The 24,591-nt window shown below is 37.9% G+C and overlaps 4 protein-coding genes and 1 non-coding gene across 10 annotated transcripts; 3 read left to right on the forward strand and 2 right to left on the reverse strand.

Annotated features, from left to right (window-relative positions):
* TRNAK-UUU lies at window positions 899-971 on the forward strand. The gene has a single exon. It is a non-coding gene; the product is annotated as a tRNA-Lys (tRNA).
* LOC107622205 (3-hydroxy-3-methylglutaryl-coenzyme A reductase 3) lies at window positions 1,114-4,728 on the reverse strand. Its single transcript, XM_016324085.2, has 5 exons — window positions 4,116-4,728; window positions 3,346-3,832; window positions 2,556-2,737; window positions 2,100-2,446; window positions 1,114-1,874 (listed from the first exon to the last, which is right to left on the reverse strand). The coding sequence occupies exons 1-5, from the start codon at window positions 4,555-4,557 to the stop codon at window positions 1,632-1,634; spliced, it is 1,701 nt and encodes a 566-aa protein (XP_016179571.1). The 5' UTR covers window positions 4,558-4,728; the 3' UTR covers window positions 1,114-1,631.
* On the forward strand, window positions 6,465-12,369 carry LOC107622207 (DNA-directed RNA polymerase III subunit RPC8). Of its 6 annotated transcripts, none has more exons than XM_016324089.2 (9): window positions 6,465-6,515; window positions 6,633-6,683; window positions 9,690-9,805; window positions 9,908-10,003; window positions 10,395-10,482; window positions 11,206-11,290; window positions 11,429-11,492; window positions 11,576-11,665; window positions 12,019-12,369. In XM_016324089.2, exons 2-9 carry the CDS (start codon window positions 6,656-6,658, stop codon window positions 12,118-12,120), a joined length of 669 nt encoding a protein of 222 aa, XP_016179575.1. In that variant the 5' UTR covers window positions 6,465-6,515; window positions 6,633-6,655; the 3' UTR covers window positions 12,121-12,369. The 6 variants fall into 6 exon arrangements, with proteins under 6 accessions (XP_016179575.1, XP_020970542.1, XP_020970541.1 ...); XM_016324091.2 differs by lacking the exons at window positions 6,465-6,515; window positions 6,633-6,683 and adding exons at window positions 6,711-7,340; window positions 9,224-9,383; XM_016324090.2 differs by lacking the exons at window positions 6,465-6,515; window positions 6,633-6,683 and adding exons at window positions 6,711-7,340; window positions 9,307-9,383.
* Window positions 13,520-20,104, forward strand: LOC107622208 (trafficking protein particle complex subunit 11). Its single transcript, XM_016324094.2, has 9 exons — window positions 13,520-14,107; window positions 14,714-14,772; window positions 14,889-15,003; window positions 15,092-15,215; window positions 15,563-15,643; window positions 16,076-16,417; window positions 17,064-17,227; window positions 17,318-18,148; window positions 18,431-20,104. The coding sequence occupies exons 1-9, from the start codon at window positions 13,752-13,754 to the stop codon at window positions 19,896-19,898; spliced, it is 3,540 nt and encodes a 1,179-aa protein (XP_016179580.1). The 5' UTR covers window positions 13,520-13,751; the 3' UTR covers window positions 19,899-20,104.
* On the reverse strand, window positions 20,687-24,187 carry LOC110267813. The gene has a single exon (XM_021113623.1). The coding sequence runs from the start codon at window positions 24,185-24,187 to the stop codon at window positions 20,687-20,689; it is 3,501 nt and encodes a 1,166-aa protein (XP_020969282.1).

A 24,591-nucleotide genomic window follows, 5' to 3' on the forward strand; every position in this document is an offset into this window, starting at 1 on the left:
ATATTTTTCGCGGGACTCATTCCCCATCCCTTTATATTTAATATTCATATGAAAATTATAGTAAAAAATATCAAAAAAATAAAAAATAAACTACAAAATATTATTATAAACACACAAACATAAAAAATTATAATCCATAAAATAAAATCTTAAAATACAACTTTCATTCTAAAAAAAAGCAATAATATATAGTCTTTAACATCAAGTATTTTTTTATGGTCAGCATATTCAGCAAGAGAAATCATAATTGCTTTAGATACATAGGAGAGAAAATCAAGTAACTATTTCAAAATTATAAACCCTATATGTCTAAATGCTTTAGATACATAGAAGGGGAGAAAATCAAAATTATACAATACAGTGAGTAGTGAGTAGAGAAGACTGAATAATAGGGTTATGATTTTTTAATTGGTGAAATTACTAAAAAACCCACCTATGTTAGAAATAAAATAAGATTATTTAAGAAATTTTAAACATTCAAAAAATTATCGGGGATGGGACGGGATCCCCGCTCGGGTCCTGCGCCTGTCTCAAAAAAATTTTGTTCTCCATCCCCATTCCCACGGAAAAAATTCCCCACCAACGAGACCCATTCAGGACGGTTCCTACGGAGATCCCCACCTCCTGAGAATTTTTGACACCCATAGCTAAAGTCTCCGCATTATAATTATCTTTACATCCAAATAAGTGTTGACATATAATGATATAAATAAAATAATTATATAATAGTAAATGAAAATTAATTACTTCTCGAGATTGGGGGTTGGTTTCTGTTGCTAATCACTACAGATCCAAAAATATTTTGGTTTAGTTTGATAGCGCTTTTTCGAATTGGAGTTGGTAGAAAAAAATTAATTTTACATGATAATTAATATTTAAACTTTGTCTTATATCAATTGCCGTCTTAGCTCAGCTGGTAGAGCGCGTGGCTTTTAACCACGTGGTCGTGGGTTCGATTCCCACAGACGGCGATTTAGTTGTTTTTTTCTTCTGTAAAAACAGACAAATAATTTTTACTAATGTGAAAACATGACCTTAAACATAATTTGAATTTCTCGATGCAAACACTATCCGATAGAAAATAGAATTAAATAATTGATGCATAAATTTCACTTCACCAGCAATCACAGTTAGACCAATCTCTATCAGGCTAATAATATTCTGTATTCTGCGGCAGTTCTTGCTAAGTTTACAAATAAAAAGATGAGATTACAACATACTGAAGACTAAATTATCACAACTTTAAGGCAGTAGCTTAAAACTAGAGAACAGCACCCAACACAGAAATAAATTACTTGAAGAAAAAAAGAATTAAAACTAATGCCAAAGGTGTAGCTGCTTCTTTGTTTTATCCTCCACCCATTGATTGAAGTCTCCTTTCTCAGTACAGCCTCAAAAAAATGAGACAAGACATCACATGGAGCACACACTCATTTGAGTCTAATGCAGCCTGTGTTCTTTTTCTCTATTTGTGTCTTACCACATTATCTTGGAGACTAGTTGACCATGACTTTTTATTTATCAACAGAAAGTAGCCCTTTGAATCTTACCTAGCTACTTTTTTTGGGCCAATATTAGATGCTTGGGCGGTTATTATTTTTCAAAACTAATCTGCTGTCATTGGTTGCATGTCATGATACAACATTTGTGATATTTCTGCTTGATCTGTTGTATTTCATGTGGCTCTTAACAAGCTGCCCAGCTGCGATTGCAGACATGAGCGAAAGCTCTCCGGCGAGGACTGAACCTGCTACTATGGCGGCCAGTAGCCTAGCATTTGCACCCGGGGTTTCTTTACTGGCGCCCTTGACTCCAAGTAAATTGAGGCAAGCTGACTGAGAAGCAAGTTGTGTGCCCCCTCCAACAGTACCCACCTGAATCATGAGACAAAATATAGATCAGACACAAAGGAAGTCTGATCTTCTCGTACCTTAAGAAAAATTATATAACTGATATATGCAAGGAAAGATCAAATGTGCCAAAGGGTACTATAACTTGTATTCAATAGAATTATAAAAAATGATGGATTTTTCTATTGAAGAATATTAGAAAAAGATATTCTAAGAGACCCTGATTTAAGACCTTAGAATTGATTGTACCTCAATGGAAGGCATGGTGACAGATATGTGAAGGTCCTTGCCATTGTTCACTGGTTCCATCATGGTGATGCAGTGGGAACTCTCCACATTCTGAGCAGGATCCTGACCAGTGGCTAGGTAGATAGCAGAGACAATGTTGCTAGCATGGGCATTGAACCCGCCAAGAGCACCAGCTATTGCTGATCCGGTAAGGTTTTTAAGCACGTTAAGCTCTACTAGGGATTCCACACTAGTTTTCAACACCTTCTTAATTACCTCTTCCTTAATGACAGCCTCACAGACCACAGACTTACCGCGACCTTCAATCCAGTTAACAGCAGCAGCCTTCTTGTCCGAGCAGAAATTTCCTGGTGCAAGCATCAGGGTACACGGCAAGTTAGCAACTAGTTTAACTGTGACATGGCACGATGTAGGTTTGCAAGTGGGGAGAGAAAAACACATAAAGGTCATGTTTACCAGAGATTCCAATAACTTCCATGTCCGGGAAGTCACTCTGAAGGAAATCAAGGACGTTTTGGACACCTTTGGAAACCATGTTCATCCCCATGGCGTCTCCAGTGCTGCAACGAAATCTAATGTACAAATTCTTGCCAGCAATATTAGGCTGAATATTCTGTAACCTAGCAAACCTGCTTGACCTGCACATACCCATTAAGCATTAATAAACCAAGAACAGTTTCATTGTTACTTTCAGCTTGCCATCCTTTATAACAATTGGTAAAAACTCCACATAGGTAATTCCATGATCATCTTAGATACAAACTTACATTAAAAAATGTGAACACAAAGATTAGATTTAAGCAAAAGCATTTATCAATATCTAAATTTTACACCAACTTGACCTGCAACTAATATTTTTTGTCAGTTCTCAAATTTCAAAACAAAATATTAAGTTCTTTGCACCATTTCCCTAATCTTCACATAACAAATATGAAATACTCAACTCTTAGAAACCCGACAAAAAGCATCTTCTGAACCGATTGAATCATATAATAGCCATATATTATATTTAGACGCTTTCAAATTCAACATCAGCTTAACATTAACAACAAACCAAAAACATTGCTAACATACCGATTCAATCTCCGGTTCAATTATTACTAAAGAAGGAAAGCATCAAATATTTGCTATAATTACCAATGAAACAAAAAATTGCACTATGCAGAACAATAAGAGACTGAGATAAGAACAATTACTTGAAAATGGATTGCTAAGAACAATAAGAGGATGAGATAAGAAAAATTACTTGTTGAAAACTACAGCTATAGACTCAAAGTTGAGAGGATCCTCCAAGTAGAACTTCAGCTGTGCAGCCCTCTTGGCGGTGGCAAACCGAACCACCGGTGCTCTTGTCATACCATCCCTCATGAGCACGGAGGTAGCCCCACCGGAGGCATAGATGGCCTTGCAGCCTCTGTTGGTACTGGCAACAAGGCATCCTTCTGTGGTTGCCATTGGCACAGTGTACTCTCTCCCATCAAGCAACAATGGACCTGCCACACCTACTGGAATCTGCACGAACCCTATTGGCATTTCACAGCATTGCCCCAATATTGACTCATAATCAAATCCTCCCACTGGCAAACCCTCCAATGACCTCCCTGTCAACCTCTGAACAGCCTCGCGCCGAACAGCCGCCGCCCGGCGACAGTCTCCAAGCTTTGATTCCAGGGAATATGATGGCACTGAGCCTGAAACCACAGCCTGGATGATCTCCTCGTCTTCCGTTGACACTGCAACATAAAATCAAATATTAAATTAGAGCAATGCTACATAATCAAAATTATAAACCATGACTTAATTACCAGAAGTCCAGAATTTGTCAACATAAAAGGAGAATTGTACGCACAAAGCGAGTAAAATTCATTTATACATCCATAGCTAAAAGTAATACCATGACAAAATTTCTCATTGAAACTTAAATCTTATTACAGCATTGAAATTGTTTTTTGATTTTTTTTTTCCTTCCCTAATTTGATAAAATTAAGAAGTAAAGAAAAAAAAAAGACAACTTACATGAATCCGAATCAGTCCTAAACAAGGCTTTCGCCGGTATTGGTGAGGGAATCACAGCCGTCTCCTCTGAGATGGCGGCAGGACACGGCCCCGGCGTCCGGCCGTCCTCCTTGGCGATTATCTCTTCGTCAGAGAGATCATCGTCAACGGAAGCGCGTGAGAGGCCGATGCCGAAGAACCTGAAGAGATACACGGCAGACGCAACGAGTAAAGCGATCGCGGCGGATTCATCAGCGGTTATGACATGAAGCGGGGTCGATGTTCGGATCTTCTCGCGCCAGCGGTGGAGGAGAAAGTACGCGACGGAGAAGAAGGCTCCGAAGGAAACAGCGTTGGTTAGGTAAAGAGGGAAAATTGACGAGTCCCCAGCGGGCTTCTGGATTTTGAGTGATTCGCCGGCGGCAACGGCAGCTGCAGCGACGTGTCTCCGGCGAAGCTCCATTTTCCTGACGGAAACTGATCTACGTTTGGGGAAAATGTAGATCAAGGAACCGAAGGAAAACAGAAATCCAGAAGCAGAGAAAAGAAGGGAAGGAAAAGTTTGGAGCTAACGGTTGAAAATGAAGGAAATTCCGAGAGTTCAGAGAGTGATTTATAGAGAGAGGTTTTGGTGCATGGGAATGGTTTCATTGGTTTGGCGCGCTGCCTGTTCTCCACGGTGCCCACGCGTCCAACGTGCTATTGAATATCGATTATTCTTACTATTTTTCTCCCACTCCTTTTTTATTTTTTATTCTTGATATTTTTTGGCTTTGTAAGGAAAATATTTAGTATTTGGTAAACACTAAAATGGCGTTGACAAAAATAAGGAAAATGTCAAAAAAAGAAAAATAATTATCACAAAATCTAGAAAATTTGATAAAAATAATTTATCCTTAAATAATTTTTTTGTTGATTCGGGGTTGATATGATACCACAAAAATTTGTTATGCAAGTGTTTTTATTTCCTGCAGGCTTTTCTGTCTATAAAAGAAAGCAATCTAACAATTTGATTATTTTTGTTAGTTTTAGATTTTTTTGACATGTTTGTATATTATGTCTCTATTCTTAAATAAAATTTAAAAATTGTATATTCTTTTTTTGGTTTTTGGTCAGGATCCGGGCTACCAACGTGGCCCAGACCGAAAACAGAAGCCCATGACCGAACCCGACCCGCCATTTAAATTTGCGTATCCCTCTCCTCTTGCATAGGGGTCGCAACATGGCGGGTTTATGCTCTATCCGACCCCGTCAACCCGTCCCACCGTACAACAATTCGTATAGAATCAGCCCCATTTCTATCCACGAGTAGTAAAACGTTGAACCCTAACTCGCTCCTGCGGGTACCCGCTCCTACCCGCCCCTATAATTTATTAAAATCCAATAAATAAAATAAAATTTCAAAATTTATATAACCATCATCACAGACATAACATAAACTAAAGTAAAAATTTAAATATGATACAATATTATTAATCATTTACTAATTATTTTACATATATTATACATATTATATATTAAAATTATATATATTATATATATGATTACCTAAACATGACCCCGCCCCGCTCCTCCCATGAACCCTCCCCGTTAAAAACCCGCTCCGGGCGGGGTGGGTACCCGCGGATTCGGGTGGTATTGACATCCCTATTCTTGCAGCTGCTGCTCGTAGGGGTGTACATGGGTCGGGCCACACTGGGTTTGGCTTAACTCAGACCTGACTCGAAATATAGACTGGACCTAATTTTTAGACCCTAATCCGATCCTAGACCCGATAAAATCTACGCACCTTCGGGCCGGGTGAAAACCGAGTAAAAATCGGGTGAAAACCGGGTCTTTAACATGTAAAAATCACCTAATCTCCAACCATTATTTCACAATTTACATAGTAAAATTCACTTAAAAAATATAACAAGAACCAACCCTTCTCTAAAATTAAAGCATAACCATAATCAATACTAATATTGTCTAATAATACCAAATATTTAAATCAATACAAATAACACAATATTATGCATTAGTCTAAAGTCTTATGCATTTTAAACATAAAACATTAACTTATAATCTTATAATGACTAATAACACAAAATATTAAGGTTGATAATATTTAAATTCCACATAAGAATAGCCATCATCCATCACTAATAACACAAAATATTAATTGTGTATGATGACCGGGTCACCGGTCCAAGTTCGGGTGATCCGAGCTATGACTCGGACCCGACCCGAAATAATGACCGAATCTATTTTTGAGACCCTTACCTGACCCTAGACCCGATAAAATTAGCTCTTAAAGTGTTCGAGGTTGGGTCGGGTCTTCGGGATGGATCTGGCCATGTACACCCCTAGCTGCTCATATCAAACTCTCTATTTACTGCATACAATCGACGAGGTATCACACAAAATTTTCTTAAACTCAACGTATGCTCCCATTATCTCATCAATTCACATATCTTGCCGATCTTATTAATTATTGCTTTCATTTTGTATAATATGCAGAATTTCTAATGGTGGTTGAATGCTCCAATTTAATTGTAGGTTCCCTACTTCTGCTGCGCTTTATGTTATATATACTGTCTTCTCTTCCAGGACAGTATAAGTTATCCTCCTTGTTCACAACACTGATTGGAGTTCTGATTCTAAAAATCGGACTGGACCGATTCAACTACAAACCGACAATAATAATGGTCCGGTCAAGCATGTAAAACCGCAGATAAAAAACTGGTAAAAATCGTTGAATCGGCTGAGAACCGGACGATCAGACCGAACCGAAACCTGGCCGGTTTACACAAAACGGAAGCTCCTTCGTTTCTTTCTCCCTTCCTCCCTTTCTTTCTTTCATTCAGAAAGAAATCACACAAACCCAGACAAAAAACCCTAGCACTGTAAGCCTACACCACCGCCGCAAGGAGTGGCATACTGCCGCCGTCCGTCGCACTCAAAGTTCGCCATCCGTCCGTCTATCTAACTTTCCTCGTGCTCCAAGTCTTCAACCCCTGTTTGCTGTCACCGATCGTGGCTACTTCCTCGAGCTCGGCGTCCGTCGTCTTTGTCTGCTCAGCCGCGCTTCCGTCGCCGTTTGTTTGCCGTTCACGTTCGCTCGGCGTTCATCGTTCGCGTTCACTCGCCGTTCACCATTCGAGTTCGCATTCGTATTCGTCTGGAAGCCACGTTGCTCTGCTCCAAACTCTGCGACCAACCCGCGGGCTCCACCTAGCCGTCGAACTGCTCTCTTTTTTCGCCGCCGTAAGTTCCCTAAACCCGCCACCAGACAATACACTCACACAACACCAATACTCTGCTTCAAACTCTGCAACTTCTGATTTCTATTACAATAAGTAACTATTTGATTTGTTAGTGGTTTGGATTTTTTCATAGGCTGAATTAAAGTTACAATAATTATGTTCTCTTCTCTATCACATTGATATTAAGCTTTGAATTCTCTTATTTCGTTTTAATTTTACTGCACTCAACATGTTTGATGAAATGCTTTAACCATATTTCTGGTTGGTTTTATCATTTCTTGCTTTTAGAACCTTAGTAAGTTGATTGCATGTGAAATTAGAATAATTGGATCTTAGTAATTAGGAAATTTTAGCTGCACAAATAGCATCTTTGCAGAAAACATATTAGCATGATGATTCCACTTGCATTCGTGTTCTTTTGGTAAATTTTAACTGTAATTGTGAACTTGTTAATTTGCTAATTGTTCTTGTGTTGTTGTTTTGTTGTTCTTCTGTTACTTCTATTTTTTTTTTGATGTGATTTTCTGTTCTTGAACTTGTTAAGTTGATCATTTGCTAATTGTTGGGCTGCTGATGTTTTAATTTGCTAAATTGCTAGGTTTCTGCGATTTAATTTGTTAAATTTGTTGCTGTAACTTGAATTTGTTGCTGAATTTGTTGCTTCCCAGTCACAGAATCAGAACAGAATGCTCAGTCAGAGCTTGATTGATTGCCTTTGCTCACTGATTGTATTTGATGATAAATTTTAAATTGATAACTTTTAAATTTTAAATTTGCACTGCCTATGTTACTGATTCACTGTTCCTTCAGTGCTTTTTGTTGTTGTTAATCATTGTGACGAGCTTTGTTAAAATTTGCAGTGCCTATATTACTGATTCACTGTTCCTTTAGTGCTTTTTGTTGCTTTTAATCATTGTGATGAGCTTTGTTAAAATTTGCACTGCCTATGTTACTGATTCACGGATTCATCCCTCTCGTCATCATCATCGGCATGAGCTCCGAACCAAAACTCCAACTCTCTGGATAAAATTGTAACGAAAGCTGATTGGGACTTTTTCTTCTACTTAAGGAATGAATCAGAATGATGAGGCCAAGTTGTGAATACACAAGTGTCAACGGACTATAATATATATTGAGTTTGTGACATTAGAAGGGTGTAATAATAACAATAATGGAGTCATGTTATTTGAATATTGAGGTTTAACATTTAAACTCTCAGCTTCTTAACCCTGTTTGATTCTTCATCTCAGGCAATTGAATCGAATCAACCAGACCTTCTTCTTCTTTTTCTTTTAGTTGATTCTTAATTTTTCTAATATATGTAACTTTCTGAATCAAGTGGATCAGATTATGTAGTTTTTTTTATTTGGGATATTTTCGGAGACGCATTAGAACTTAGAAGAACTATTTTGTTATTATGTTTGCTATAATAATATTCACATGTTGTGTATGCTTGTGATTGTTCTGTGTTTACATTTTCTTTCCAAGTCACTTGCTGTGGTTGTTCTTTGAGTTAAGGCTTTGTATTTGTGTGTGTGAGAATGTGTGATAATGTTGAATGATGTTGCATCTAGTAGGAGTTCTTGGAGTACCCTTATCTTTGGTCCTTTATAATTTATTTATTATTTTATTTTAAAACGACTTTTTCGGTTGAACCATCGGTTGGACCGGTTGAACCAATGAACCAATGAACCAGTAATTAAAGCGGTTTGATAACTGGTCCAGTTTTCAGAACCTTAAGTAGCCTTGCAAATCTCTGGAGAAAACATGCTTCTGTATATTCCAAATTCTATGTTCATGCAATGAATTTGTGTTTCGTTTGGTCTTGGGCCATGCATTATTATACAACAAGTGCTTTAATTGGCTATAATGACCCAATACTAGCCCATCAGACAAGCCCAATAACCCACAATCTGAAAAAAACTTCACTGAGACCTTCGTCGCCGCTGAATTGGGTTTCGTTGCAGCTGGCTTCAGTAGGAGTTCTTTGTTGCCTCCGTCTGCTCCACCACAAGATATCAAAGCGTCCAAGCCACCACTTCAGGTATTTAACCTGAAATCATTCTTCTGCTGCTGAAACCTCTCTCAATTATAAATTTCTATAATCAGTTAAAAAATGTAACTTAGTTTACTTGATAAGTAACATGGTTAGTTTACTTAACAACTAACATGGTTCAAGTGTTTCGTGAATGCACTGTTCGAATTGTAATTTTGAATTTTGTTTTTTCACTTTTATTTAATACCGTGATGATAAATTGGAAAAATTCTCATTTTCATACGTTTTTTTTCCCCTAGTCTCACCCTTTTTTTTCATCCATATGAATTTTTGTATTTTCTGCTATTTGTTCAGTCTCAATGTTCTATCTAAGCAAGATTGAACACACATTGCCATTGCCTGCTCCTCAGCTAAGTCGTCCAATTCGAGAAGCTATACACACTGAACTTGAGAAGCTTTTCTTGGATAAGGTTTTTCTGCTTCTAATGTTTTCCATTCCCCTTCTTTTACTCGTGCTCTTCATTTGATAATATTTCACCATGATTGGTTTTGGTTTTCTGCAATCATTTCAGGTTATTGCAAACTTGGGCCTCTGCGTATCTGTTTATGATATAAAATCCATTGAGGGTGGATTTATTTACCCCGGAGATGGTGCTCCAACCTATACGGTACAAGTTCTCACGGCTTGCTTTTCTGTTTTTTGACTCTTTGTCCTGAGATTTGAAGTTCAACATGATCACAGTGTGAAGTTGAATGCAGGATTTTATGTTTAATATTTTTTTTTTCCCTGAATGGTTTTTAACTTTGTTTGTTCAAGTTTTGAGGCTTAGATTATGATATCCAGGCACAATAATGTGGATATGCCATTTTTTTACACTATGTTCCTTTGAGAATATTTGAGGACTTAAAAGGTTGTGTGTATTTTTAGCTATTGTGTTTCCAATTTCCGTATTTCTTTTGTTATAAACTGAACTTTTTCGACGTCAGAAGTAGGGTTTCTGTGTGTGATTGTTGCTGTCAATGCAATAACTTTGTTCTGACTTCTGATATTCCTGGCAGGTAGTGTTCAATTTGATTATGTTTCGTCCATTTGTTGGGGAGATTATGACTGCAAAGCTTCTTTCGTCTGATGCTGATGGCTTAAGATGTATATCTTAGATTTCAGTTGCTTTCTTGATTTTAATTTTCGCTTGACTTAATTAATTTAGTTCCAGTTTACTTAGTCCTTTGTTTTATGTTATTGATGGATAATAACCATGCTTATCAGTGCATAGTTCTGCTTCATACATCTATTACATGAAGGCTGCAGCATAATGACTTTTTCTTTCTTTTTTTTTTTCACTTTTTTTAAAAGTTCTTCTACTCTTTTGATCACAAAGGGTTTACATGGTTGGAGTTCTTTTTCTTTTCTTTTTTATTTTAATAAAAGTTTAAGATAGTTGCTTGAAGGTTGTCTTAAGGCTTCTCTTACTGATGAATTCATGATAAAATATTTTGCTACTACAAAAAAAAAGAGTATGTGATTACTACTCTGCCTTGATGTCTCTGCTTGTCCTTTTGTCCATGCTTATTTTTTGTGAGCAAAATCAGAGTCAAGTGTAATTTAGTTGAAACTCAAAGCATGTCAATATAATGTAAGGAAAGTGTGAAAGACCACAAGAATGACATAACCATACACTTGCTTGCTAGCAGAGCCGATTTTTTGTGTTTTCATTTCTATATTGTGACTTGTGACATCGGCAGCAGCCCATTATTTGTGTATATAACGACACCATCCAATGTTTGCATATCGTGAAAGATTTAATGATTGTCAGATGTTTCTATGCTTAAAGATTGTTCATGCTTGGTAAGGCTGAATTCGTGGTTGCAGTATCACTTGGATTCTTTGATGACATTTATGTTCCCCTACAGCACCTACCCAGCCCAAATGAGTTTAAGGCTGAATCAAAAAATAGGTGTCTTACCCTTACCTAATTTTTAGTCTTAACAAATAGTATATTTGCTTGAACTCTTTTCTTCTTTTTAAATACTGTAATCCATCCTATTAGATGCAGATTTATTAATGTGCTAATATATTGTTTTTGAAAGTACAGCACAAAAGGAACATGGTATTGGAAATATGAGGAGCAGTCATATCCTGTTGATGATAGTGATATGGTTAGCTTTCTTTGCCTTTAATGTTAACTGTATGCTTAAGAAACAATATATATGCGCTAAATTTTTGGCTTCCAATATGGCAGATCAAGTTCCGCATTCAAAATGTGACTTATCCTTCAATCCCAGTTGAACAACCAAAAGAGTCAAAGCCTTTTGCCCCTATGCTGGTCACTGTAAGTTAGCTCTCTTTTCTACATGAGTGAGATATTGAGACATATGGCTTTTGAATTTTGTGCAAAGTATTTGTTTCTTGGAGTCATTATGTTAAAATAAACCGTGGTAGGGGATGTGTACTTTAGAGGGTATGTTTGGTTGTCGGATGAAAATGGGGTGTGAATTTTCATGTATGAGCTCTATGCTAAGGTTCAATTAAACCAACCAAGTTTCCACCCTGGGAATGGCATAGTGACAAAGTTTGTGGGGATGCTTTTAAAATCATAGTAAACGTGCATTATCTAACTAAAATGGTGGTAGTTATCATTGCAGATTTTTGAAAAGGTGACTTATGGCAGCATCTATTTTGTAGGGATCAATAGATCATGACGGACTGGGCCCTGTTTCTTGGTGGCCTGGGCAAGAAGAGGATGCGGAAGAGGAGGAGGAGGAGGAGACAGCGGCAGAGGAGTAAATGTGACTATTTTGTTTAATCTTCAATACTAGGCTATATAAGAAACAGGTAGTTGATAGGACCTCAGATTCATTCTTGCATGATTGCAACTCAACAACACTAAATATGCTTATTTGTTCAATTCCTTCTGATATGTAATTTTTCTTTCGGGTCTGATATGTAAATTATTTCATGAAACCATTGTTTGCCCATTTATTTTTTACCTGAATTGCTTTTCACATGCAAGAAGAGGAAAGTGGACTTTATTCATATCCTTATACGTGAACAAAACTAGTTCCAATTGAACTTTGATATCCATTAGGGCTGCACACGGATCGGATCGGATATAGCCTAAAATTCTATCCGATCCGTACTGCACTTATCGGATCGGATCGGATCGGATACGATATCTGCATTTTTTTAGGCCGGATCCGATCCGATCCCTATACTTGTAGATCGGATCGGATATCGGGTATATTTGCATAATTCAAAAAAACTATTTTAAGATTCTGTTTGGCTGTTTTTACAAAAAATATCCAGAACATTCATTTTTTATCTGTTTAAGTCTTTTTACTCCTAAAATATTATCAATAATAGTTCTCTTGAATAACAAAAACAAAATAATAACACAAGATTTAAGTTGAATTATTCTAAGTTAAAGTACAACATAAAAAATTAAAAACAAAATATCATAAAATATTCATATCACATTAGGGTTTACTTTCTTAAACTATGCTATTTATATGTGATGTGCGGATATGCGGATTTGCGGATCGGATTCGCGGATATCACTGTCGAATCCGCAATCCGATCCAACCATAGTGCGGATCGGATGCGGATAATTACCGCGGATATGCGGATATTATCTGATCCATGTGCAGCCCTAATATCCATATTCTAATATATATGTATAATTTTAAAACTCTATATATTCCTATATCATAAGATGATGTATATATATAGAAACACATTCTTCGTTTAATCGTTTATACCTAATTAAAATTTATCAAGTAACAATTTTCTGAAAAGTGAAATTACAATTCGGTTAATGGTGAGTGGTTGGGTAGTTGACATGGAGTTATATAATTTAAAATGATCAAATCTTAATTCTATCAGTTTGAGTAAATTACACTAATGGAGATTATATTTTGGCTAAGTAATCTTAGAGACAACATTTGTTCTATATTTAAAAACATATACTGATTTCACTAAAATTTAAATATGATGCTATCTTTAATTTTTTTCAACGAGATATTGACTTATCTCATAAAATCATAATTGTTTATTTTTATACTCTTCATTTTCTTTGGAATAAAAACTTGTACTATTTTAATTGATGGTTCTTTTATCATATATACATTTTACTACTTTATTTTAAGAATAACTAAATTTTTTTACGTTTTACTTTATGAACATCTCCAGTCTCCATGTTAAACTTATGAGGAGCTTATTCTCGTTCATGAAAAAAAAAAAAAAGGCGCAAACATTTGTTATTTTTCAGTAATTAAAAAAGGAATTATTTTGTTTTATATTTTGAAAAAATGGCTTGAAATTGTGTTATGTTTTCGCCTTAACTCCATACTCCATGGTGAGTTGAACTCACTCTATTTCTATTCTGATTCCGATCTGCGTTAATCGCCAACAAAGAAAAAATGGAAGAATATCCAGAAGAGTTGCGAACTCCGCCGGTGACGCTGGCGGCGATTGTGGGTTGTCCGGAGCTCCACCCTCTGATCTCAACTCACTTTCTCTCCGCTCAGCCGCCAATCAACACCCTCGCCCTCCCTGACCTCTCCAAGATCTACCTCTTCGAACGCAAGCCCAAGGATTCCAACGCCGAAGTACCGCCACCGCCTCCTACGGTTGTCGGTGGGATCCTCAAGAAGGACTGGCTCCTCAAGCACCGGACGAAAGTTCCGGCCGTCCTCGGTGCTGTGTTCAGGGCGGAGCACGTGTTTGGTGACCCTGCTCAGTGGCTCAATGTCTGCTCCGATCTCGATTCCATCAAGTAAAACCTCTCTCTCTCTCTCTCTCTCTCTCTCTCTCTTTCTATTAAGTGCGTGTTTGGATGGTGGAGTTTGGAGAAGGTGCGATTCAGCATTATGAGTGAACAACAATAACAATGGCAGCTAACTAAGTAGATAATGATAGTGTTTACTTTTTGCATTTTAAGTGAAAATGTCGATTTTTAGCTATTGGTTGGGGGTTTGAGGATGTTGCATAAGAAAGTAATATAATTGAGCACGGATTGTATGTTGAGGAAGCTGCTGTCTTGTTTTGGAGAATGGAGATATGTAATGTATATTGAGATGTAGTGGAACAAGGAATTGTTGTTGAGGCAAGTTTGAGGTTTTATTTGCTTTATGAATATAATGGCTTTTATTTTGAGTTCAATTACTATGAACTGAAAGTGGAGAAGAATTTTAGACTTGCATAGTAAGACTTTCAAGATAGTTCGTGATTGAGTCATACACTTATGATTTTAGCTCAATATCATCCAAGCATGACCTACAATTTGAATGTATTGTGTTGGTTTTGGAGGTGGGATTTTGGTTTTGTTTTCATTTCTTGGCCTTGATTTTTCAGAGATGTGTTTGGGGTTGTTTGTGTGCAGGGCTGTGATTCGTGGGAGGAACATCAAGTTGGCTGTTGTAATTATCCACACTGGTGCAGGTGATTAACTTACTAGTTTTTCTGTCTTCATCACTTTACTTCACCATGCACTCTACTCACTTACAGATAGAGGTGTGCAATGAGTTTGTAATATGTTTTAGGGTCTTTGATTGCAGATGAGATCACTGAGGATAGAATGATTGCCCTACGAAAGCGAGCAGATGTAGATGCTAAATATGTAATTATGTTAAACCCAAATGACAACTCAGATCTCAATCAGTCACTTGACAGGCATGCTTTATCTTTCTAAATTTTTTTTGTCTATTTTCTCTATAAACAGCAACATTGTCGTCATGCTCTGTTCTCCTTTTTTGTGCAGGATGGCAAATGCGTTTTATGGATTAGCCACTACGTATTACCGAGAAGAAGGAAGAAGGGTTAAACAGAGGATAGAAAAGAAGAATGTTAACTCGGTTGAGTTGATTGTTCGCTACTGCTTCAAAGTAGGAATTCCTTTTTCTTCTTTTCCTGTTTACTTTTTATGCCGGTGCCACTAACATGCCAACCAAGGTCCTGTTGGATGCTATTTTGAGTTGGAAATCCAAATGCTTATATTATGTATGAATGCATGTACGAATGTATGATTGATTGAATTTTAGTAGTAGAAAAAGGATGAAAGGAATAACGGTAATCATGCTTTCTGAAGGAGTAGAAAAGGAATTGCAGTGATCATGCCTTTTGACTTTCTTATGTTGTTTATTGTATTCAAGAACTTGTGCATGCTTTGCTTCTTTATACTTTTATCAAATAGAAAGTGTGCATTATTTATCTAGATGCTATGAATTGCTAGGTTGCTGTATATGCAGAATTCCGAAGTGACTGGCCCGAAGCGCTGAAATTTTATGAGGAGGGATATCATACACTGCGAGAGGTGCGTTTCATGTGAATAGTCTTTGAAAATTGTTTATTTTGCATTTTTAATTTTTATCTGTTTTGTTTTCATTCTTGACGATTGTCAAGATATATTCATTGAGCGCAAGTGGTATTGGTATTACTATTTACTGTTAGTTACTATCGAAATATAACTTCTCAATTATCATCTGCCAACTATATTTCTGTTTAGAAGTTATAGCCTTGCAAGGAGCTAGTCTTGTCATCCTCCAAGAGCATCTATAGGATCTGATTTTGTAGTATATTATATGCACTGTTGTCTAAGATGCCTGAAATCTTCTATTGTCTCCCCTACTATTAAATGAAGTTGCATGTGTTTGACTCGAGTTTTGTTGTGTTTTTGTATCATTTGTCTCCAAAGCAAATGCTAAAGTTGTGACATGCATTTTTTCTGTTTATATTCATCATACAGATTGTTGGGGTGACAACAAGGTTACCTGCAACACAACGGTTGGTTGAGATAAAATATGTTTCTGAACAGTTGAATTTCAAGATATGCACCTTACTACTACATAGTGGGAAGGTCACAGAATCAGTGGCATGGTTTCGTCAGCACAAGAATGCATACAAAAGGCTTGTTGGTACTCCAGAAGCTATATTTCTTCACTGGGACTGGATGAGTAGGCAGTATTTGGTATTTGGTGAATTGTTGGAGACAAGTTCAAAAACCGCTCAAATATTTCCTCCTATTACTCTAGGTTCTGCTTCTAAACCCCTGTCTGAGTGGGAATTTCATCCAGCCTATTACTACCAAGTGAGAACTTCTCTTTTGCTACCTAACTTTTGTTATGCTGCTAACATGTTTAGGAAAGAAAATGCCTACACCAGTTTTAGGTTGTATTTGTAACATTGGCAACATAGAGGTTTGAATTTTAATCTCGAACTTTCTTCAATAAAACGTTTACATGTAAAATCCATGCTAACGCTTGGTGGGAATTTTAGAATACTTTTATTTTGTGACTGCTTGTCAATGTAAAGTTCGAATGTTATTTTGTTAAAAATAAATTTATAAAATGCATTTTATTGATTGATTTATGTATTTATATTTCACTTTTAACTTCCTATCTACTGTGTTCATCTAGTGGGATAAGGCTTTGTTTTTATTTTTTTAATTTCCTAGCCCTTATTCATATTAAACATTAATGAGAAGGAAATTACAAGTTTGTTATACTATTAAGGGGGTTTCTACCACATTGCTGTGATCCATGGTTCCAATCTTAGTTGGGAGAGTCCTCTACATTGAGTTCCCTATAGTACTAAAATATATGTATGTTTTTCCGCATCCATGTGTGTTTTTACAAACTGTTACTCCTCGTTTGTATGTGCATAGTTGTATTATGAACTTATTCATGTGCTTATGTAAACTCACTGGGTGATCCTGATTAATATGTATGAAACAGTTAGCAGCCCACTATTTGGGCCAGAAGAGGTCATCACTGGAGCTTGTAATCTCAACGACAGAAACCTCTAGTGATACTGATAGTGTTGATTCTGTTGTTCCTTCAACCTATGTTGGTCAATTTGCTCGGATACTTGAGCTAGGAGATAATGTTGATATGATGGCGTAAGTTTTAATTGGTTGATAAATGAGTTCATTTTATCTATTTATTTATTTTTTAATGGGTATGATCTGAATATTCATTTTTATTTGCAGTCTCACTGATGAAGAGTACATGCGCTATGCTGTGTCTGAAGGAAGAAGGTTCCGAGACTCACTTGAAATTATTGCTCTTCTGAGAAAAGCTTATGAATCCTTCAATAGTAGTAACATTCAGAGGATGGCCGCACTTTGTTGGTTCCAGATGGGTAAGGAATATTTTTCTGAGGGTGATTCAAGCAATGCAAAGCAGATTTTTGACAGTATTGCTTCCCTATATAGAAAAGAGGGATGGTTAACTTTGTTGTGGGATGTCTTGGGATTCTTGCGGGAGTGCTCGCGGAAGAGTTCTAGTGTTAAAGATTTTGTGGAGTATTCTCTTGAAATGGCTGCACTCCCAATATCATCTGATGCCAATCTCCAGAGAGACACCGGTCCAGCTGGTCCTGCAAGTCGAATCCAAAGAGAATCTGTACACAAGGAGGTTTTTGATCTCGTTATGGAAGATTCAGTGTCAGAAACAAATGAACAACTGACTAACCTCAAGATCAATGGGGACAAACCACTTCAGCTTCAGGTTGATCTTGTAAGTCCTCTCAGGTTGGCAATGATTGCATTAGTTGCTTTCCATGAACAGACAATGAAGCCTGGGTCATCGACCTCAATTTCAGTATCACTTCTTTCCCACTTACCCTGTAGTGTTGAGATTGATCAATTAGAAATCCAGTTCAACCAACCTAGTTGTAATTTCTTTGTTTCAAATGCGCAAAAACCTCAATCAGTAGGAGTTACTGATACTCAACAGCACCGAGTGGAGACATCAACTTCACTTGTACTTGAACCAAACAAATGGCTGAGGTTGACCTATGACATTACATCCGGTATGCTACATATCTAGAAAAACTTCACTTAACATGATATATTATACATTTAACTACCATTTTGTGACCTTAAATTTCTTTACCTTACACGTCTTGTTTCTATTGATGTGACTGGTTAACCAACTTATTATATAAGTAACAATGAGATGACTGCTTATTTATGTACCATGCAAAGTCCTCCAATATTTCTTTGAAAATTGCTGTGGGATTTTCTGGTTCCCGTGTCAACAAAATTTGTCAGTTTCTTGGTTCTGGTTAGGATCTATGTCTAATTAATTGTCCATCTTGATGAGTGCATAACTATTACAAAATTTGGACCACACTTCAGAATCTGCTGCAGAGCTGAAAGCCCTGCTTCACTGGATAGTTTACCTATTTGGACATTGGATGATTGTATGCAAACTGTTCCAATAAAAGATTCCGTTCTTGTGTTATCTGGTCAGAAGATCATCCAAGTTGAAGAACCAGAACCACAGGTAGATGTTCGTCTTGGTGCCTTTGGTCCTGCATTAGTAGGAGAGGTTTTCTTGGTACCTGTTACAGTGATTTCCAAAGGTCATGATGTGTACTCAGGTGAGTTGAAGATCAATCTAGTAGATGTGAGGGGAGGTGGCTTGTTTAGTCCGAGAGAAAATGAACCGCACGCCTTGGATAGTCATCATGTCCAGCTGCTTGGTATTTCTGGACCAGAAGGGGAAGATGATTCTCATTTAGATTCTGACAAAATAAAACAAGTACAGCAATCATTTGGATTAATTTCTGTCCCTTTTCTTAAAAATGGGGACTCGTGGTCATGCAAACTAGAAATCAAGTGGCACCGGCCTAAACCGATTATGCTTTATGTATCTTTGGGTTATACTCCTACTAATAATGAGTCGAATCCTCAGATGGTCCATGTCCACAAGAACTTGCAAATTGAAGGGCAAAATGCTATTGAACTTAACCATCAATTTTTGATGCCATTCAGACGGGACCCATTAATTCTCTCTAAGAACAAGCAAGCTTCAGAATCTATGTCACAATCACTTCCCTTAAACCAAAAAACTCTGCTCATTGTCAGCGCAAAGAATTGCACCGAGTTGCCAATAAGGTTGAAGTCCATTTCCGTAGAAGCAGACAATGATGTTGAAAGGACTTGCTCTAACCAACATGGAAATGAGGAGCTTTCAAACCCTGCCCTTGTTGCTCCTGGGAGAGAGTTCAAGAAGGTATTCTCAGTGAGTTCCGACAAAAACATTTCAAAGCTTGTACTAGGAACTGTGTGTTTGACATGGAGGAGGGACTTGGGGGTGGAAGAGCAATCTGCTTCTACCATGGCGACATTGCCTTGGGTTGTGACCAAGCAAAAGCTGCCAGACATGAATGTCGAGCTACCACCATTGATTGTGAATTTGGAATGTCCTCCTTATGCCATCTTGGGAGACCCCTTCACATACTATATTAGGATTTTGAACCAGACACCATTGTTGCAGGAAATCAAATACACACTGGCAGATGCACAAAGTTTTGTATTATCAGGGTATCATAATGACACTGTATATGTTCTTCCAAAATCTGAGCTCATTCTCAGTTACAAATTAGTTCCACTTGCTTCTGGGCTGCAACAGTTACCTAGATTTTCCATGACTTCAGTGAGATACTCAGCAGCATACCAGCCTTCAAGTTCTTCAAATTCTGTTTTTGTTTTTCCTTCGAAGCCTCATTTCAAGAATGCAGCCTCGACCAACTTTAGGTTGGAGTCAGTTGCCAATGAATAGATCTTGTACATTGTTCCTTTTTTTTTTTTTAATTATTTTCATTCTATCATATTCATCTTCCTTGGGATTGAAGGAAACTACATATGTTGCATGGAAAATCTGTATACATGTCCTCTTTTGGATCTTTGTTTCTTGTTTATTATTGATTTGGGTCATTAAAACACTTCTAGATATGTTAATCAATAGTTACACGTTAACACAAGCAATAATTTTAGACTGGAATCGGTTCTAACTGGTTTTGCATTGACTGGTTAATGGAATTTTTTTATTTATATTCTTTTAGAAAAAAGAATAAAAGAACTAGTGCAAATATTTTTCTTTTTCTTCGTTCATAGGACTAGTGCAAATATTTACTCCTTAAGTAATTAGCTTTGTCCTATGATATTTGAATGAGGAGTTTCGTGCAATATGTTGATGGAACTTACAATCCCTACCAAATGATTTATAATGCTGTCATGATCTTTTTAATATAATCTTCAAGCATCAGAAATGAACATGATTGGTAGAGGTATTGATGATGCTGCAATTGCTTGGACTAAGTGTATTTATTACAGCGTTGTATTTTTTTATTTTTTATTTGTTTATAAACTTAATAATTAAGCGTGTGGGATCAACTAAGGGACAAAGCTTTTGCCCCTCCTGCTAGGGGGGAAAAAGGTACTCTAGATCCCATTTATGCTTTTTATGATACTTTATAATTTATATACGTGTATTCACTTTTATAACAAGTGGGATTAAATTTGGAGTCTTCTCTCCCTTCCGATGAATGCTTCGTTGCTCCGCCAACGTCACCGAACCTCCATGTGAAGATTCAGATGCTGCTGCGGGCCATCCGGATTTGTGTCTTCAGCTTCAGTTCGTCCGCCGTTCACCGTGTGTGTGCCATCTTCAATCGGCGCGTATTCTCTCCCTCGCCGAAGCTCCCCTTGCTGCTCTTGACAACGTCCTAAATCTGCTCCATTCACCGCCGCGTTGTGACCATTGCTACCCTTTTGCCGAGAGAGCATCTGCCCACTATGAGATGTGGCTTCGTCCCCTTCGATTGGGCTATTTCTGATGTTGAAAGTGTCTCTACTGGTGGGTTTTGTCTGCCGAATTGAAACCGGGTGCTGAAGCCGCCGATCCCCCTGAGTTGCATGGCTGTTCCAGGTTTCCGTTTCCACCCGTCCAGGTAATCCTTCGTCTCTTTGATTTCCTTGAAGATTGGTAGAAATTGAAACCTGATTGTCTTGAATTCGATTGCGTTGGTTGTTCTGAAGAATTGCGAATCCTGCTTCCGTTCTGATAATATTTCTGATCTGCACAGGTGGAGTAACTGTCCACTGCCTCTGTAGTTGATTTACTGCTGCCATTGCTGCCAGTTGGTGAGCCAGGGTGTTGCCTTCTCGTGGAGTCCAAGTAGCTCCCACATCCGGCGCCTCTTCCAGCAGTTGTAGAATGTCCCTGATGATTGCATCTGCTTCAGCTAAGGGCGTTCTTGCCTTGATCGCTTGAACCAGAGGTAAACAATCTGATTCAATTATGCAGTTCCTTATCTGTAAATTTTTTGTGAGAATAAGAGCTTCTCTGTATGCTTGTGCTTCAGCTGCTAAAGCTGATGTTGATTTGAATTTTGATGAAGCTCCGGTTATGATTTTACCTTGCCAGTCCCTGAACACTGCTGCTGTTGTTGCGATTCCTGTCTCCCTTTGAAAAGCCGCGTCTATATTTACTTTCATCTTGTTGCGGGCTGGAGGCCTCCAGGTAATTCTCCGATTCTCTCCATTCCTATCTGCCATAGCTCTATTATCTTTGTTGAGGTCTTTCGTTGTATTATGATATTCTGCTGCAATCTGTTCTGAATGGATAATTGTATTATGTGGATTGAGTTTTGTTTGCTGAAATATGTGCTGGTTCCTGGTTTTCCAAATGCACCAACAGACACATCCTAGTTTGCACAAAACTTTGTCTTGTTCACTTCCTGCCAGTTTTTTAATTTTGTCAATTGTGTTTATCAACCATTCTTCAAAAGATTTGACATCATAAGCCGTAGGCACGATTTGAATACTAGATCCAAACCATACCGCTCTTGTCCACGGGCATAATAGCAACACATGTTCTATTGTTTCATCTTGTTCATGACATATGCTGCACTTGGGAGTGAGAGCACTTTTGCGCTGATATAAATTCGCGTTCACTGGCAGAATTCCATGCACTGCTTTCCATAGAAACATTTTAACCTTCTCCGGTACCGGTAATCTCCAAATCCTCTCCCATATCTCCTTCGAATTCTGACTTGTTGAAGCCTTGCCTAGCATTGTGAATTCCTTTGTATCCTTCTCCTCCTTCGCTGCCTGATATCCTGATTTGACTGAATACTGTCCGTCATTCCTATACGGCCAAACAAAATGATCCTTTTTGTTAATCAAACTAATGGGCGTTCTTGTTATCCGCTCAATCTCATTTGCATGAAAAATTTCCCGAATTTTGTCTAAATCCCAGCCCTCGCCCTCTCTTACTAGCTCGCTCACTCTTCTATGTTGACTTTCTCCGACTCTCCTCAACTTGTCTATTCCTACCACCCAATTATCATCCCAGATATGTATCCCTTCTCCACTTCCTACACTCCACCTTCCTTTCCTTCTGAGAAAATCTCTACCCTCCAACATACTCCTCCAAATCCATGATGCGTTGCCTCCTCTTCCCGCTTCCCATAGGCTACAATTTGGATAGTATATGGCCTTTAGGATCCGAGCCCATATTGCATCCTCCTCCTTTACCAGTCTCCAAGCTTGCTTGGCCAAGAGTGCTATGTTTTGGCTTTCAAAATCTTTAAATCCTAGGCCTCCGTTTAATTTGCTTCTGGTCATCTTTTTCCAGCTCTTCCAGTGAATGCTTCTTTCCTTACCGTTATTAGTCCACCAGAATTTCGCAATTATTGATTCAATCTTCCTGCAAAAAGACTTGGGGAATTTGATAACGTTCATGGCATAGACCGGAATCGCCTGAATAACAGCCTTTATCAAAACTTCCTTTCCCGCTTGATTTAAAAGTTTCTCCTTCCATCCTTGCATTTTGTCTAGTATCTTCTCCTGAATCCATTCTAGCGCCTTGTTCTTGGATCTCCCCCATGTAGCTGGTAATCCTAAGTATTTTCCTGGCTCTTCCCACGACGCCATTCCGGTGATCTCTTCAATATTTACTCTCCTCTGAATCGAAACCTGGCTTCCAAAGATCAGTCCGGATTTCTCTGTATTTATTCTCTGTCCTGATGCCTCTGTATACTTGTTTATGATCTGAATTAATTGATAAATTTCCTCTTCTTGCGCACCTGCAAAAATGATACAGTCATCAGCGAATAGCAAATGGGTTATAACTGGTGCAGTTGGAGCTAATTTTATTCCTGAAATCAGGTTGTCCATCAAAGCCCTTTCCATGAGAATAGTAAAACTTTCCGCTGCTAAGATAAAGAGATAAGGCGATAGAGGATCTCCCTGTCTTAGTCCCCTTTGAGGGTGGATCTTGGCCGACAATTTTCCATTAATTTTAAATCTATAAGTGGCACTCTTAACACAACTCATCATCAGCTTCACCCATTCTCTACTAAAACCGAACTTTTCCATGACCCTTTGCAAAAAATTCCATTCCAATCTGTCATAGGCCTTATTCATATCCAATTTGATGGCTATATCATTACTTCCTTGATTTCCTTTTCTGTTTAATTTGTGAAACACTTCCTGCACTACTATTATATTGTCCTGTATGAGCCTTCCTTTTATAAAAGCGCTCTGGACCGGAGATATGACAACATCAAGCACTTTCCTCAATCGTCCGACCAAGACCCTTGTTACAATCTTGTATATGAAGTTACAGCAGCTGATGGGTCTGAGTTGATTCAGACTCTCCGGTTGCTTCACTTTTGGAATTAAAACCACAGTTGTTTCTCCTAAGTCCTCTGGTAAGCTTCCTTCTTCAAAAATCTGCCTCACCACGCCACACACTTCTTTATTCAGAATATCCCAATGCTGTTGGAAGAAGAGTCCATTTAACCCATCAGGCCCCGGGGCTTTTAAGCTTCCCATGCCAAAGACTGCTTCCTTAATTTCCTCATCTTTGATCTTTGCCATTAAGTCATCATTCATCTTACTCGTGACTCTCATAGGTATATGTTTTAAGCAGTCTTCCATGTTCCTATCCCCTTCTGAGGTGAACAGCTTGGCAAAATGTGTTTCTACTAATCTCATAATGTCTGCTTCTCCCTGTATCCAATGTCTAGCCTCATCTTTCAGTTTGTCAATTCTATTTCGCATTCTTCTCTGTATGGTTGTTGCATGAAAGAAGGCTGTGTTTTTGTCTCCCCATTTAATCTATTTCAACCTTGATGTTTGCCCCCAGTATTTTTCTTCTTGCTTCCAAAGATCATTTATCTGATTCTTCAGTTCTTTCTCTCTTTTTTGATCTCTGTCTGTCATATCGCCCTTTTGTATTTGAATTAGCTCATTCTTCTTTTTTTCTATTTCCTTGTCTGCTCTTTTAAACTTTCTTCTGCTCCACTCCGTCAATTCCCTTATGCATCTACCCCTTTTTCTTATGAATTGATTCCAACAGTTTCTATTTCCATCATCCTGCTGCCAACTCCTCCTAATAACCTCTTTGCACTCCTCATGCTCTATCCAAAAGGCCTCAAACCTGAATTCTTTTTTTATCCGAACTT

The sequence above is a fragment of the Arachis ipaensis genome, chromosome B10 (genome assembly GCF_000816755.2).
Source record: "Arachis ipaensis cultivar K30076 chromosome B10, Araip1.1, whole genome shotgun sequence".
NCBI lineage: Eukaryota > Viridiplantae > Streptophyta > Magnoliopsida > Fabales > Fabaceae > Arachis > Arachis ipaensis.